Below are 16,247 nucleotides of genomic sequence, written 5' to 3'. Positions count from 1 at the left end.
ATTTTGGGGGGGAAGGTCGAGGTCTACTAGATTACTGGGGATTTGGGGATAGTGTCAGGGGGGGGACAATGGGCTTCTTTGAGGTGAGTCCTTTCAGGAATCAGGGGAGGGGGGGGGGGGGGCAATGATAACTGTTAGCAGTTAGTTATTCTGCCCCTTACTGAAGAAGAACGAGCTAACCCTTCTAATAGCCTCCACTTGAATATGTTTGCAAAGGTTTTCCCTCTACATAAAATCCTTTATGTATTGGGTGCCCAGAAAATTGAGTGCTAGCTTTCTGCATCAGCCCCTAAGACAGGGTGCTGAGCTGAATGGAACACTGGTCTTTCTCATCATGAAATGTCTATGTAAAGTCACACTACTGTTGTTCCTCTAAGCTCGCCATTTTGCCACCTTGCCTTTCTTGATAGACTTACTTGAAAGAAAGCAAAACTTTTTATTGTGACCTCATTCTCTCTCTCAAATCTCTCACTCTGTATGTGTATGTCTGGGATTAGAGGAGGTTTCTAATAATTCACAGCAGTATGGCATTTCAGGAAATCCATATTGGTTGCAGTAGCCAGCCTGGAGGAGGTTTTGAATAACTTGACTCTTGCATGTAATTCTTGGGATTCATCAAGGAACACTGAACAATTTATTGTGTTCTAACTGCCAAATGAGCTATAAATGCTTTGGGTAGTCTTTTGTTCCTTCAGTGGAGAGGCTCTGGGGTCCCCAGAATTATTACCTTTACAGCTAACTCCTGCAGCGTTTTTGCTGCTTTCTAAACCCTGATTTTCTGGTTTCTGTTGACTTGGTATGTTTAAGTGCAGGGGCTCTCCAAATCTTGGTGTTCATCATTTACCTGCAGGGAGTACAAAAAATTACCCTCTTCCATTGCTTTTTATTTTTTTATTTTTAAGCTTCAGTTTTGCTTTGACATTTTTCAACATTTAGTTTCAAGTCATTATAGGCTTGAATAAATGTCTAACAGGCCAGCTAAATAGGTCCTGGTGGGTTATTTTCACATAGCAGTTTAGTTTCTAGAATGTACAGTAGAAATACCAGTAAATCAATAGACAAATTGAGTAAAAAAAAAAAAACTACTACTTTGAACAGAGTGCTTCCATTAGCCTGTTAATCCTGCTTCCAGCTTTCAAGGCAATTTTCTGCTTTAATTAGTTTTCTGTAGTACATGTCATGCCTTTTCCATGTGTTGTAACTTTCTGGCTGAAGCCAGCCAAAGCTTTTTTTTCCAGGAGCAGGGCCTTGTTTCTGCGAGAACTGATGCAAGGACAACTTCAAAATATCCATTGCCAAGCTGTTCCAGACAATTCCTTTATTCGTATTTACAGCACTATGCGCTCTTGTTTAAGCAGCGATGCCTAGTTCTATGATTATATAAGGCACTGAGTACTCCAGAAATTAAATGTTCTTGGCGTGAAGCTGAGGCATGCTCACGAAATAGTTCCGTTTCCTAAGGGACAGACTAAGGTGTGCAATAAAACCAGGACATGCACAGTCTTTCCAATAGAACATGGAACTTTTATGTAGCCTAACGGCAATTACAGGACACAGTGACCAAAAGTTCTCTAAAATTCGTAGATAACCTAGTGTCTTCTCTCTTCTAAGGAAGTTATGTTGTTGTTCAAACTACACAGTCTAGAATGGACAAATTTCACTGCTCGGTGTGGAGATCAGTATGGCAGGGGTGTGTGGGGAAGTGCAAACAGGAAAAGAACAATGTTGAGCAGTGAGAGGCTTAGAAATTGAAGTTTGGTGGCACTGAGAACTGGTTAATCTCGTCTGAATATTGGGCCACATTTAATCAGTTAAGTGTGTGACTGACTGCCCTAAATCTTACAGTACAAACTTCAATGCAGTCACATTTAAACAGTCATTTTATTGATTTTATTTATTAAGCTTTATTACACACCTTATTAAACACTCAGTTCATGGTGCAACATTTACAGAAGGCAAAAGGTACATAAGTCCCCTCAGAATCTAACCCACCCCAAAAATAAACTAGAAATTACTTAAAAACTAACACCCCTTCATTGCCACAGAATCTCCACTACCACCAACAACTGGTTATAGGTTAAACACCCCCTAAACACCCAAACTTTAGTCAATTTGCTCAATCTCAAGTTGTGGTTAAATTTCCAGTGGTCATACATTCCACAGTTGCAGACCTAGGAAAGCAAGTGCTTGTTGCCTAATAAATTGTATCTGGGTACAGGATGGAACACTTAGAGGAGTGAGCAGTAATATGCTGGTAAATGTTTAACAGGTGATCTCTCTCCCCCCTCAAAAAAAAAAAGTACCTGTAGATATGTATGTAACTGTGTTATACATTCTATTGGTACAAATAATATATGCAGGCAGCAATCAATTTACAAATAATATTAAAACATGTAATATTCTTTACTGTAAATTCCAAATGGCCAATTGATTTTCATCACACTCTTGTATCTGTAGCCAACCTATGTTTGCTATTCATCCCAGTCTGCTAAATCTTTTCATAATAAGTTTATTGACATTAAATCTGACATATGATTTACTGTCGGATGATTTCTCACCCTATATACCAATATACCCACTACTGGGAAACTGGAACAAGCTGGACTGTTATACATTCCTTCATGGACACTATATGCTGGCAAAATCCTTCACCTCAGTCGCACATGCAAAACATGGACAGACACTTAACTAATACAAAATAGAGGGCCACAAATACCATACAGACAAAAACTGGAGACCCCCCTCTCCCAAGAAACAGATTCTATACACAGTGAAAATACTGGTAAAAATTACAGAAATGCATTTTCTTCCATACTGTACTAAATACAAATTTAGAAAAGATATATATTTCCAAAAAAAAAAGCAAATGACCATGAGCAGCATATCCCACTTTCCTTTCCCTCACATCCATGAGCAACATGTTCCCCTCTCCTGTCCATCCCCTTGTACGTACTGCATTTCTTCCTTTTCCTTTCTCCCCCATGTATGTTTCCCTCTCTTCTCCTTTCTCTCCCTCTCTTCTCCTTTCTCTCCCTCTCATCCACACGCAACTTGTCCCCTTGTCTCTCCCTCTCATCTACATGCAGCTTGTCCTCTACCTCGTGCAGCATATTTCTCAAAACCCCCTCTACCTACCACCTCCTGCGCCTTACACAGCCCTGGTGGTCCAGTGGTCAGCTGGGGCATGAGCGATCCTCCTATGGTTCTGTCCATGCAGTCTCCACTTTCCATACTAAAAATGGCTGCCGCAAGTTCCCGCGGCAATCTCGCGAGACTGCTGCTGAAATTTATGGCAGTCAGTTTTTGTACGAAGAGTAGAGAGTGGAAATTGCAGGGGAAGGAGTGTAGGAGGATCACTCCTTCTCCAGCTGATCTGGTGCAACAACCAGCTGGCAAAATTTGAGAAAAACCAACAACTGGCTCTCACGAGTCAGTCCGAGCCGGCTCCAGCACACCACTGAGAGAGACGATTCATTTGTTTTGCTATGCTTTTATAACCCATTATATCCCCAAAATAGAGATCATAGCAGGAGTACATCACCAAGAGGCTGACCAATAATGTAACAAAAGTAAGCGCAAGCAAATAAAAATCACACTAAAATATATTTCCTAAATAAATAAGATTTCAACATTTTACGTAACAAAAGCTGAGAAGGATTAGATCAAGTTTCTAATGGTAAAGAATCGTGAGGTTCTCCACTCCTAACCAGTGGAGATGACACAGGATTTGATCAATATAATCACACTTGCTCAACACTGTGACCACTGCAATTTTTTTATTATGACTTGCTGAAAATACAGTTACAGCAATACAGCCAGTTAGTGATTAGAGCATGCACTAACCGAACAAGGTAATCTTTTTGGAAGAACAGCCTTGTATGCCATAAAAGTGCAAGCTAACAAAGCAAGACTGGGCCACATGTGAGATTTGGCCATCAAAGGTCAACTCTGCATCTAAACAAAGCCCCAAACTACACATCTCCTGAGTCACCTTCACTGGGATATCTATCACTCATCAAAGACTGCATTTTCAACTCACTTCCCTTCCTACTAAACTTGATAGGTTTCAACTTACCAGGATTTACTTCCAACCTGTTTTGACTAGACCATTGTGATGTTGCCTGTCACTATGTCAAAGGTATTATTCGTTGGTATTTAAAGCCAAACTTCTCCATAAGTGGAATAACTGGTCCCAACAGTATATTAAATGAAAGGGGTGAAAGAATCAAACCGTGTGATAAGCTGCATTGAACTGAAGACTATACTGCGCACTAACTTAAAAAAACAAAAAAAAGAAAAAGTCTGAATCCAATTGGACAAAAAGGACTGAAACTAGGTAGCAGCTGTGCTTGACATTACTGCATCTTGGAGCCTCTGCAAGACTATGGAATAGTCAATTGTGTTGACAGCAGCTGAAAGATTGAGCAGAATCAATACATTATCTATCTCGCACTCTGAGGTGCTGTATGTACATCACTCATAATGACATTGAAACAGTCTCACTCCCATGTCCCTCGCTAAACCAGATTATATTTCCCTCAGTCATATCGGCCATTGCAGATTCACCCCAGAAGTGTTTAAGAGCAGAAAGAACCTAATCTTGTTGTAATGACAGATTTACAATCTCTCGCAACTAGGGGACAGTACATTTTTTTTACAGATTACCAACTCTCAAAAAGTGGGTATAAATGAAGTCAGTAGCTTCTCTGTATCCATCATGGATACATGGATGAACTCAGAATAACTGAACCATCATGCTAGCATCTCCTATTGACGAACTTTCTGCCTCATGTCCTACTTTGAACATCCTCAATAGCCAAACCCTCCACCCTCCCGCTCAATACAGCCACAGACAAGTCCCCCTGGCTTCACATTTAACTTTGGTCATAATGATTTCTCATGGAATCCAGACCATTCAAAACTGGTATATATCTCCTAGCTTACTGATATAGTTAATCACTCAGTATCTAATCTAATCCACTTAGTTATATTATGCTAAATCCCCATAAGGGCCCAAAGCAGATTACAATTATATAGCCTGTATAATATACCATTTTGAGACCCCGAGTGGGCCGGTAAACAACACAGCCGTACAAAGGGATGAAACCATTTATTCAAGGAATCCTCAGGAGTAGCCTAGTGGTTAGTGCAGCGGACTTTGATCCTGGGGAACTGGGTTCAATTCCCACTGCAGCTCCTTGTGACTCTGGGCAAGTCACTTAACCCTCCATTGCCCTAGGTACAAAATAAGTACCTATATATGCTATATAAACCACTTTGAATATAGTTGCAAAAACCACAGAAAGGTGGTATATCAAGTCCCATTCCCTTTCCCTTTTACAAGTCTCTAGGTATAGGATAAGAAACTTCTGCAGTCCAGTACATTCAGCCTCTGGTGGTAGGCCAAACATAGTCTACAACTTCTGGGGTTGCCAAGTCCAAAACACAGCCAAATAGTTCTCGGTTCTCTGCCAAGGTTCAGGTCTGGCAAAGCTTACAAAGTTCAGGCAATAACAAATGGTTTACCTCAGCCACATTGTGATTATGGAACTATAGCTTCATTGTCATATACTGGGGATTCAACTCTTCTCCCCCTGGGCCTTCTTAACCTCAGCCTGGCCCTGTCTTTTATACTCGTGGTTCTGGGATCCATAATGTTCCGCAGCAAAGACATGATCTAAAATATGATCATTTCATTGAGTAGCTGTATTAACAATTTGTACACATTCCAAATTCTGTCATTAAAAAAAACAGAGCCTCACCACCCATCATTGAAGATTCATAACTAAAATTAAAATCTCCTAAAACAAACAAGTGTTCAAACTAGGACTAAGACTCCATAATGAATGCCACCAAAACTTGCATTGTGTCTGTAGGACAATTTGGCACTCTATAAATAAGCAGTAAACCCTCTGACTTCCTGTAGAAAGAAGTATTCCATCACAGTTGGATATAGAAGAATTGCTGCAGCTCTAGTCCACATCAAAATTTACACACAAAACAAAAGCCTACTCGGACAACCTGCTGATACTTAGGAGGAAAAGCCAGAATAAGAGTATAGAATCGCCTTCCCCCAATCAGATTTCAGTTATACAGAAAGTGTCTAAAGCTTGTTTTAAAAATTAAATTTCTACCAAATTAAGATCCCCCCCCCCCCCAATGGTCTAACATTTCAAACTCCCATAAATCAGGTTCACAAGGAGCTGCAATGGGGATTAAACCCATTTCCCCTGGTTCTTAGCCCATTGCTCTAACCATTAGGCTACCATTAGGGGAACATGGTGGGGAGGGCAAAGAAAGGAAGGTTAGAAATGTGCCGTTGTGTTAACCAGTAAGCGTACACTTCTCAACTTTTTTTTTTAATATTTAGCTTTTGAGACTTTAGTTAGTCATCAGTTGACTGATGCAATACAATTGCCCTATAATTAAGAACTATTGACTACATAAGCAGCATTTCGTGAGGTAGCATTAAGGACTCTGATCTTATTTAACAGTGTTTGTTCTTGGCTGCCTTTTGTATAGCTGTCCTAATTGGGCTAATTCTAGCAAAAATAGGTAAAAGGGAATATTCTTGCTGATGTTGATTGAAATGCTTTGTCAGAGGAACCTCTGTGTCCTTAGGAATGGCCTGCTGATGAGTAACCCATTGTCGTGCAGGACTCCTGTCATGGCCTGGGTTCTTGCCCAGGCCCTGCACTTTGGAATGGATGCTCCCACACAGTGTTTAGAAGCACAGTCAAATGGTCACTGGGTTAGGAAAAGGATTTGGAGCTACTGAGCCTGTTTGCTGTTTGAACTAACTTGGTTTAGTCCCATTTTGAGCAGAATTCATAAAACCCTTGTTGATATTCTTTCTCTTTTTCTCTTGAGCCTGGTTGCTTGAACCATTTTTTTTTTCTTGTCTAGCTTCCCATTTATTTGGTTGCTTAGGTGTGCAAGTAATAATTGCCTCTTTTTCTCCTGGACAGACACAATGAAGCATACACATGGACGAACCCCACCTGCTGTGTACATAACGTAATTATTGGCAAGCTGTGGATAGAGCAGTATGGAATGGTAGAGATTATAAATCATAGGTAATTGCTGCTCATTAATAAGCCTGTGGATTGCTTCTTTATGTGAACTAATTCACTTCTAAGTCTTGTGAAGCTGAACTGTGCTTAAATGCGATAAAGTAAATCTGAATTTTAAGAATGTGCTTGTGTTCTGTGTCATACATTACGACAGCAAATAATGTAATAAAGGATAAAGAAATCTATAGTTGTTTTTTTTTTTTAAAGATCAGATGTCTTGTTTAGACATAAGAGAGTTCACAAAAGTGGAAGATGTCAGCCACAAGCTCCAAAGATGAATCAATAACAATTTATTATGTGGACACAAAAAGAGCATAAAAATGGATAGTATGTAAAACATCAGCACTGAAAATAAAAAAAAGAAAACTAATAAATACAGGTATCATAAATGTAAAATCAAACAGGAACATAGTATCTCATGATAATATAAGAGTACATACCGTATTTTTCAGACTATAAGACGCACCGGACCATAAGACGCATCTAGGTTTTAGAGGAGGGAAATAGGAAAAAAAAAATTTTCCTTTTTCCCTCCTCTAAAACCTAGGTGCTCCGGTGCGTCTTGTCCGAGTTCGGGATCGCCCTCCCCTACTCACGTCACGCGATGTTCTCTGGTGGTCTAGTGACGTCGGGGCAGGAAAGAGCCCCCTCTTTCCTGCCCAGTGCGCTGCTCTCCGTCCTCCTGTATGTTGCCTGACGGTCTCGGCGAGATTCAAAATGGCCGCCGAGACTTCAATTCTCGGCGGCCATTTTGAATCTTGCCGAGACCGTCAGGCAGCATACAGGAGGACAGAGAGCAGCGCGCTGGGCAGGAAAGAGGGGGCTCTTTCCTGCCCCGACGTCACTAGACCACCAGGGAACATCGCGTGACGTGAATAGGGGAGGGCGATCCAGAACTCGGGGGGAGGGCGATCCCGAAATCGGACCTCGCTACCTTCGGGACTATAAGACGCACCCCCCATTTTCCTCCCAAATTTGGGGGGAAAAAAGTGCGTCTTATAGTCCGAAAAATACGGTATATAAAAACATTTTTAACATCAAATTACTATAATCTTATCTATAGTGATCTGAACAGCTTATGTCAGAATGCAACGCAGTTTACAAAATGAACATCATGCGTCATCGGTATCCCTACAAAACTTATTAATCTCTATTAAAATCCTTCTATAGTGTATTCATATAATAAGAAAAGGATTCAATTTTAAGTCAAAAGATTCTCAAAATATGTGTAATAAACACTCATTTTCATTTTTTTAGCGACCAGTATAAGTCATGCGGGGTTTTTTTTAAAGCTTTTGTGGCTTAGATGTTCTTGCTTCCTTTCAAAACTTAAGAATTATGTTGTATTCTGACATAACCTGTTCAGATCTCTATAGATAAGTTCTCTTTTTTTTATTTTCAGTTCTGATGTTTTACATACTATCCATTTTTATGCTCTTTTTGTTGGTTTAACAAGGTATGTTCTGATTTTTATGTGTACAGATAATTTCACTTCTTTTATTCATCCAATTTTTCATATAGTTTATCCTCCGTTTCCTTTGCTTTTTATATATTTTAATGTATTCTAATAATATTTTTATTGTTATTTTATTGTATATTTGTTTTTTTTTTGTTTAAGAACCCCTGATGAAGGCTTTGTGAGTTGAAACACAGACCGTGTTTGGTTCATTGTGTCTAAATTGTTGTTGATTTATCTTGGAGCTTGTAGCTGGCTTCTTCCACTCTTGTGAACTATTTTTGATCGTCTGTGGAAGAATTGTTTCCTGGTCTATTTATCTTGTTTTGATATAATCCTTCCCCTTTGCAATGTACAGTTGATGCAGATGTTAAATTTCTGCTTTGAACAGTCGTATAATGCTGTGTTGCCTTATGGCTGGAAATTCACCTAGCCCTCAATCTATTGCAGTATTGGAGCCCTTGTCGTCCTCCCACCCCAAAATAAAAGCTGATATTGGTACTGTCAGAAAAACATCATCTCCGAGGATGAGCAGGCCATTAATTCTCACAAGTGGATAACGCAGTGCCACGTTGCCTGGTCCGGAGCTTATAACAAGCTTATAGAGTTTTGTGGAGTGCGAGACATGCTCCACCACGCATGTGCAGGTGCCTTCCCAACCGCTGTAAGGGCGTGGTTGCAGCAGCAGTTTTTCTACTGTGGTGAAGAAAGGTTACTTTTTGTGCTTTCTCTTCATTCCTGGTCTGGAAGAGCTTCTTTTTTGGTGCCTGTTCAGTCCTCTTCTCTTTCCATACAGTTTTACTTTATTTTTTCCCCTTTTAAGTTTCCTTTATTTTTCGGGACTTAGGCCATGTTTAGGCCTAGTCTTATGGTTTTTTTCCTTGATTTTTTTTCTGGTGCCTTGCCCCTTTTTTCATGCACCATTGCGTCTTTTGATTTAGCTGCAGAAGTTTTTCCTTCCATGTCCACTAAAGTTCCCAGAGACTTTAAGCGCTGATAGTCGGACAATCTCCGGGCTTTAGTATTGGATGCACCGTAAACTAAGCTTCATCATAACAGAGTAGTCCTCCGCATGCACCCTAAGTTCCTATCTAAGATCGTGCCAGAGTTCCATCTGAACCAGTCTTTCTTTCCCTGACCTCATGCCCATCTTGACAAGAGCATCTTGCACACCTTGGAGTGCAAGCGAGCACTGGCCTATTACATGGCACAGACAGTTTGCCCAACTTTTTGTTTCTTTTGATCCCAACAGGATGGGGGTCGCCATCGGGAAACGCACAATCTCTAATTGGCTGGCAGATTGCATTTTTCTCTTATGCTCAGGCTGGGCTGACTTTGGAGGGGAATATCAAGGCTGCCAATGTCAGAGCCATGACTGTGTAGGTAGCCCGTCATCCTCCATTGAAGAAACTTGCAAGGCTGCAACGTCATTAGTCCACACATTCACATCTCATTACTGCCTTGAGCAGGATTCCCGATACCGACGTGACAGTTGGTTCAGGCAAACAGTGTTGCAGAATTTGGGGTCTAGAATCCAATTCCACCCTCTAGGCCTGCTTTGTTCTGTTCCATGGTGCACGATCATTCAGTTTGTATATAGTTTCAGGTTAATGTGAGTTATTTCCTTGCTGTTGTGAGGCCCAGTTGACCAGTGTTTTTTGTTTTCGGTGATTCTGGATGCTAGGGGTTTCTCACTTGTGAGAATTAATGGCCTGCTTGTCCTCGGAGAAAGCGAAGATACTTAACTGTATCAGGTATTCTCCGAGGACTGCAGGCCTTATATTCTCACAAATCCTCCCACCTCTCCTAGGAGTTGTCTCCTATATTTTCTTTTTTATGCTGTAGTATTTAACTGTGGTAATCTCACCCTTGCGGCAGGCGGGAAGGCACCCGCGCATGTGCAGTGGAGCGTGTCTCATGCTCCACAAAGCTCTGTAAACTTGTTATAAGCTCCAGACCAGGCAACGCGGTGCCGCCGTTACCCATATGTGAGAATATAAGGCCTGCTGTCCTCTGAGGATACCTGCCACAGGTAAATATATTTGCTTTTTCAGCCACATCACTTTGTGACCTTCTCCTAACTTGCAAAGTTGGCAAAACTCAAATGTGGTTCCTTTAACCTCTGAGCATTGACAACACTACTTGTTTTGTTGAGACGAGATGTATGAATTTGTGTGGCTTGCCTAAGCTAAGTATTTGCTTTGCATACTAATTATGAATCAGCTGTGCTATGGACAATGATTAATTCAAGCTATGGACATTGGTTCTAAGTGTGATGATTGAGATAAGGGTGCCTATATTTGGTTGTTATCACTTTGGGGTACTGATTTATTTCAGAACACTTACTATACACATTTTTAATTTGTTAATATTAGAGCTGTACATTTAACATGTTAACGCAATCAACATGTTAAAATGTTTAATGTGAGTTAACGCCTCTCTCTCCCTCACCTGTAAACATCCAGCATTGCTCTGCCTGCACTTCTTTCTTTTCTGGCACATTCCTGTCCTCTGAAGCTCCATCTCTATGCTTCTCACGACCATTGCATTCAAAGCACACTGCGTGTCATCCAGCTCCGGCCACTGCACTCAAAGCACGCTGCGTGTCACCCAGCTCAAAGACTCTCTCTGAAACAAGAACTTCTGTTAGAGGAGGCGGAACTTCCTGTTACAGAGAGGCTTCGGCACCAGCGACACAACAGTATGCTTTCTCTGCAGCGGCTGTGTGGAGCAGGGAGATGGAGTTGCAGAGGAGAGGGGGCTGCTGGAGAGGTAAAAAGAGTTTGCACTGCCAGCAGAAAAAATGGGAGAAAGGTATAGACCATGCTGGGAGGAATGGTGGGGTGGTGGGTGGGCAGGCGGCAGCAGAAAGAAAAAGAGCCAGAGATTCGGGGAAGTAGGGGGAGACAGAGAAAGAGTTGAAGAGCCAGAGATGCGAGGCAGAGGGGCAGCTGCGGCGAGAGAAGCAGGATTAGAGCCAGAGATGTGGGGGAGGAGGGGGCACAGCAGGAAAAAGAGAAGAGTGAGAGATGAAGGGTAAGGGGGTGCTAGAGACAGAGATGTACGAGATAAGTAAGAAGAGGTGTCAGGAGGAAAAAAAAGAAGAGAGAGAAAGAAAGATTGGGACCTTTGGGAGGGGGGAGACAGATGCTAGAAATAGGGGATGGAAGAATCAAAGAAGGGAGATGGTGCCCATAGAAGAGAGGGGAGAAAAAAGAGAAGGAAAGAAATGGTAATCATGGAATCAAAGTTATTGGTTTAATGTTTAGGATCAATAAAAAAAAAAATAAATAAATAAACAAACTGTGGGGCTTATTTTCAAAGCACTTAGACTTAAAACTTCCATAGGTTACTTCAAAAATACGCCTCTATGTGTACATGCTAAATTTATTTCAGCTCTTTTACACTTGGATCATGTGATGAACCCTGCAATTAAAATTTTTAATTGCAATTATATATAATTAGTTAATGGACTCCAATGATTTTAATTACTGGAGCTAACAAGCACTTGGCACTAATTATTATATGGCTGCCTCTTTGGCTACGCACTATTCTGTAACAGTGGGTGCCTAAATTGGATCGTGCATAACTCAAAGATGGGTGTAGCCATGGGAGGGGCATGGACAAGAGCATTCACAAAAGATTGTGCAGTGTAACAGAAAAACAGAGATCTGCACCCACTTTGCATACTACTACTACTAATAATTTCTAAAGCGCTACTAGACGTACGCAGCGCTGTACACTTGAACATGAAGAGACAGTCCCTGCTCGACAGAGCTTACAATTTAATTAGGACAGACAGAACAAACAAGAGATAAGGGAATATTAAAGTGAGAATGATAAAATAAGGGTTCTGAAAAAAGTGAATAAGGGTTAGGAGTTAAAAGCAGCATCAAAAAAGTGGGCTTTTAGCTTAGATTTGAAGACGGTCAGAGATGGAGCTTGACGTACCGGCTCAGGAAGTCTATTCCAGGCATATGGTGCAGCAAGATAAAAATCACAAAAGAGAGGATAATACAGCATACAATATAGACAAGAAAAAGCAACACTGGGCCTTCAAGAGAGAGACAATGGCAGTCCTTTATTGTGAAAAAGACCCGACACGGGCCGTGTTTCGGCGCAGAAGCGCCTGCCTCAGGGGTCAAAGTGTGTCTTTACAATATATGAGCAGGAATGTTCAGACAGTCGAGTAAGTTGCCACCTATCTCTTGGCAGTTTTCACACAGGCAGCGTCTGTTAGGATTGAACAAACACTCAGTGGTGGCAGGCAATTTACTCAGACTGTCTGAACATTCCTGCTCATATATTGTGAAGACACACTTTGACCCCTGAGGCAGGCGCTTGTGCACCGAAACACGGCCCGCGTCGGGTCTTTTTCACAATAAAGGATTGCCATTGTCTCTTTCTTGAAGGCCCAGTGTTGCTTTTTCTTGTCTATGCAGCAAGATAAAAGGAACAGAGTCTGGAGTTAGCAGTGTAGGAGAAGGGTGCAGATAAGAGAGATTGACCCAGTGAACGGAGTTCCTGGGGAGGAATGTAGGGACAGATGAGAGTGGAGAGGTACTGAGGAGCTGCAGAGTGAATGCACTTATAGGTCAATAAGAGGAGTTTGAACTGTATGCGGAAACGGATAGGAAGCCAGTGAAGTGACTTGAGGAGAGGGCTAATATGAGCATAACGACACTGGCGGAATATTAATAGTGCAGCAGAATTTTGAACAGATTGAAGAGGAGAGAGATGGCTAAGTGGGAGACCTGTAAGAAGCAAGTTGTAATAGTCTAAGCGAGAGGTGATAAGAGTGTGGATGAGGGTTCTGGTAGTGTGCTCAGAAAGGAAAGGGCGAATTTTGCTGATATTATAGAGAAAGAAACGACAGGTTTTAGCAGTCTGCTGAATATGTGCAGAGAAGGAGGCTTTGCACCAGGTTTCAGCTGACATAAGTCCTTTCACCCGTTGTTGAGCACCAAATTCAACACTCAGTACTATTCTATAGAGAGTGCTCATCCTATAATAAATAAATTTTATAGAATCTGTCTTTTTGTGCTTTTTGGTATGTTAAACTGCCTTTTTGTCTCCACAGCACTGGCGATAAGTGTGTGCTAAATTTTAAGCCATGCGGACTGTTTGGGAAGGAACTTCACAGAGTAGAAGGATACATTCAAGACAAAAAGTAAGTTTGTGGTATTAAATGTAAGGAGTAATTACATAAACCATTTTTTTACATGTGGAAAATGGTTATGATCGTATTGCACAGATGTATACTCACACACAAGTATGTGTGCCGAAGCCTGCGTATTTTTTACATGGCTTGCTTGTGGATCATCTTGGGGATGGTGTTTGGGCAGAACTGGGGTGGATCTGTGAGGTGTGCCTGTAAGTAGATGGAAGCTGGTGGAAGGGCATTTGTGTTCTATTGGGTTTTTTGTAAGCTTCTGTAAGGACAGATAGATGCCTATATTGCTTTCTATATGAATGTATTTAGTAGGCTGCCTTCAACATATGAATAGCATTTAATTCAGAAAATTCAGACCCCCCCCCCTCCCCAAAATAACTGGCCTTCAGCATACTGATCATTGTCAAAACCCAAATTGCGTTGCTCAGAACTTCTCTTGTGTGATTCTGTCAACCTAGAGACTCACTTTGAAGGATAGCTGCTGGAATTGCTCAGCATGCAAAGCTGTGATTTTGAAAATGGACAGAGATGTAGCTTTTTTTTTTTTTTTTAATGTGGTAATGATTACCTGGATTTTCATTTGCATTACTGCAGGCATCTAATTACCACAGTGAGGTTACTGTGGTGAGTAGTTGGTTTCTACTATGTTCATGTAGTGTACCAGCATAATATGCATCTTTTCTTGTATGGTTGTCAGACAATTAGTATACATTTCCTGGGATACAAATGACATTTTTCTGCATAATTAAGGTTGAATTTGTAGCTGAGTTTGTAGTAGATATAGATTGATATAGATAGAAAAATGTTATGCATTTTTAAATTAATTCAGATTCTAATATTAGCAAACCCTACATGCCTAGCCTTTGGGGTTGAGGAAGGAGAAAGATTATGGTGTTCTTGGAGCAACCTCTGGTGGCTGCAGTGAGTTCTGCCTGATCTGCTAAACTGACATCTGCTTCCCTGAGGATGTCTTTTTCAAGTTCTGCTTCAAGTGGGGCTTCTCAACCCAGTCCTCAACACACACTCAGCCAGTCAGATTTACAGGATACCCACAATGAGGCAGGGCAAATTGCTATATTCTATTACATATCTTCCCACTATTCCAGAACCTGTGGGATAGTTGTGTCCAGCAGCTGGAGATAGAGAACTGAAAACTGAACTGAAGCATATCTCTCTTGGCATCCAGTCCAGCTCCTTAGTATTTTCTGTCTTTTTAGCCTCAGATTCTGAGTGATTTGCTTCTGGTCATGTTGGTCAACTGGTCTTACAGTTCAGCTTTGCGGGTACCTTGAGTCTGCAGAGTCATATCTGGAGGTTTTCAGAACCCTGTCTCTGGTGCCCGGCGAATTTACTTCTCCCCTGTTTCCTGTGGAGGTATCCTTTACCTGCACAGCAACCTTAAAAAAGAAAAAGATTCACTGGAGAGCACGGGACAGAGTATCGGTGCTGATTCATTCTCATTTGGGGTAAGACTTGTGGAGACTGAACTTGAGGGGAACAGCTGCAAGAATGGCTTGGTGCAGGGAGGGGATCCTGACTCACAGCTTGGGACTGCATTGTGCTGCACTTGTGCCAGGTGGGGTGAATGACAACTCATGCGGAGACAGTTAAACAGTTTTCCCTCTGTGGGAACCACCAGCTGGCATCAGGCATTTCAGTGTGTACAAGTCAGGAGTCCTGCGGGATGTGGGGGAAATGTTCGGCAGTAGCATGTCTTTGGATTTGGCGCAACATCCAAATATGTTGGGGAATTTGGGCCCTCAGTCTGGGCCAGTGCACAGTTTGATGCAGGAGAGCACGGGAAGGGGTGCCATATTGTCAGGCCTGACTGACAGGAACAGCCTCTGTTTGATCACACATAGAGCATAGCTGCCATTTTATAACCTCAGGGCCTGACAGAGCATTCAGCTGCATCAGGATTTTTTGTTTTCTGTGGTTTATATTGCTCTTACATCGGGCCCATTTACAGAAGCAGGAACAGTCAGTTGCTGCAAAGTGCTTCAGTTTCTTGCCCTGCTGCCCCTCCAGCTCCTAAGAGATCTCGTTTAGACCGCCAGGAGTGGGCAAATTAGGTGATTTCTGCTTCACCCTCCTTATCTGATGTGGCCTTTGTCTATTCAGAGGAGCCATCATTGAAGGAGCTGTTAAAGGAGGGATAGCTCCCTCCTGAGGAGGGGACTGACCCAAAAGGACTGAGGAAGTTTCATAAAGAGGAGCTCAATACTCTTTTGAAGCATTGGCGGTGTTTTCCATTAAAGAGCCTTCTTCGGCATCAGGAGTTCCATCTTCGTCAATTATGAGTGGGGATTAGCGGTCCTAAAGTCTTCCAAGTGCATCCAGATGTTCAAGACCTGATTACAACAGAATGGGGTCTCAATGGGACGTGGAACTGAGAGTGGGAAGAGCCATGGCTTGCCTCTTCCCATTGGTTCCAGAGGAGAAAGAGAAATTGCAACTTCCAGGGTGGATTCCTTTGTTACAGCTATGATTGAAAACCACCTTGCTGTTGGAAGGGGGCATTGTTCTAAATGACCTACAGGATAGG

The 16,247-nt window shown here is 41.8% G+C and overlaps 1 protein-coding gene across 6 annotated transcripts in view; it reads left to right on the top strand.

Moving 5' to 3' along the window:
- Positions 1-16,247, top strand: part of OSBPL2 (oxysterol binding protein like 2) — a 133,516-nt gene that overhangs the window by 87,695 nt on the left and 29,574 nt on the right. For all 6 annotated transcript variants that reach the window (XM_030213590.1, XM_030213592.1, XM_030213591.1 and 3 more), the window contains 2 exons: positions 6,969-7,076; positions 13,610-13,699. In XM_030213590.1, the coding sequence (XP_030069450.1) occupies positions 6,969-7,076; positions 13,610-13,699 (198 nt within the window). The remainder of the gene's footprint in view (positions 1-6,968; positions 7,077-13,609; positions 13,700-16,247) is intronic.

This window comes from Microcaecilia unicolor, chromosome 8 (genome assembly GCF_901765095.1).
Source record: "Microcaecilia unicolor chromosome 8, aMicUni1.1, whole genome shotgun sequence".
Taxonomy (NCBI): Eukaryota; Metazoa; Chordata; class Amphibia; order Gymnophiona; family Siphonopidae; genus Microcaecilia; species Microcaecilia unicolor.
This window is presented reverse-complemented; position numbering and strand designations above follow the sequence as displayed.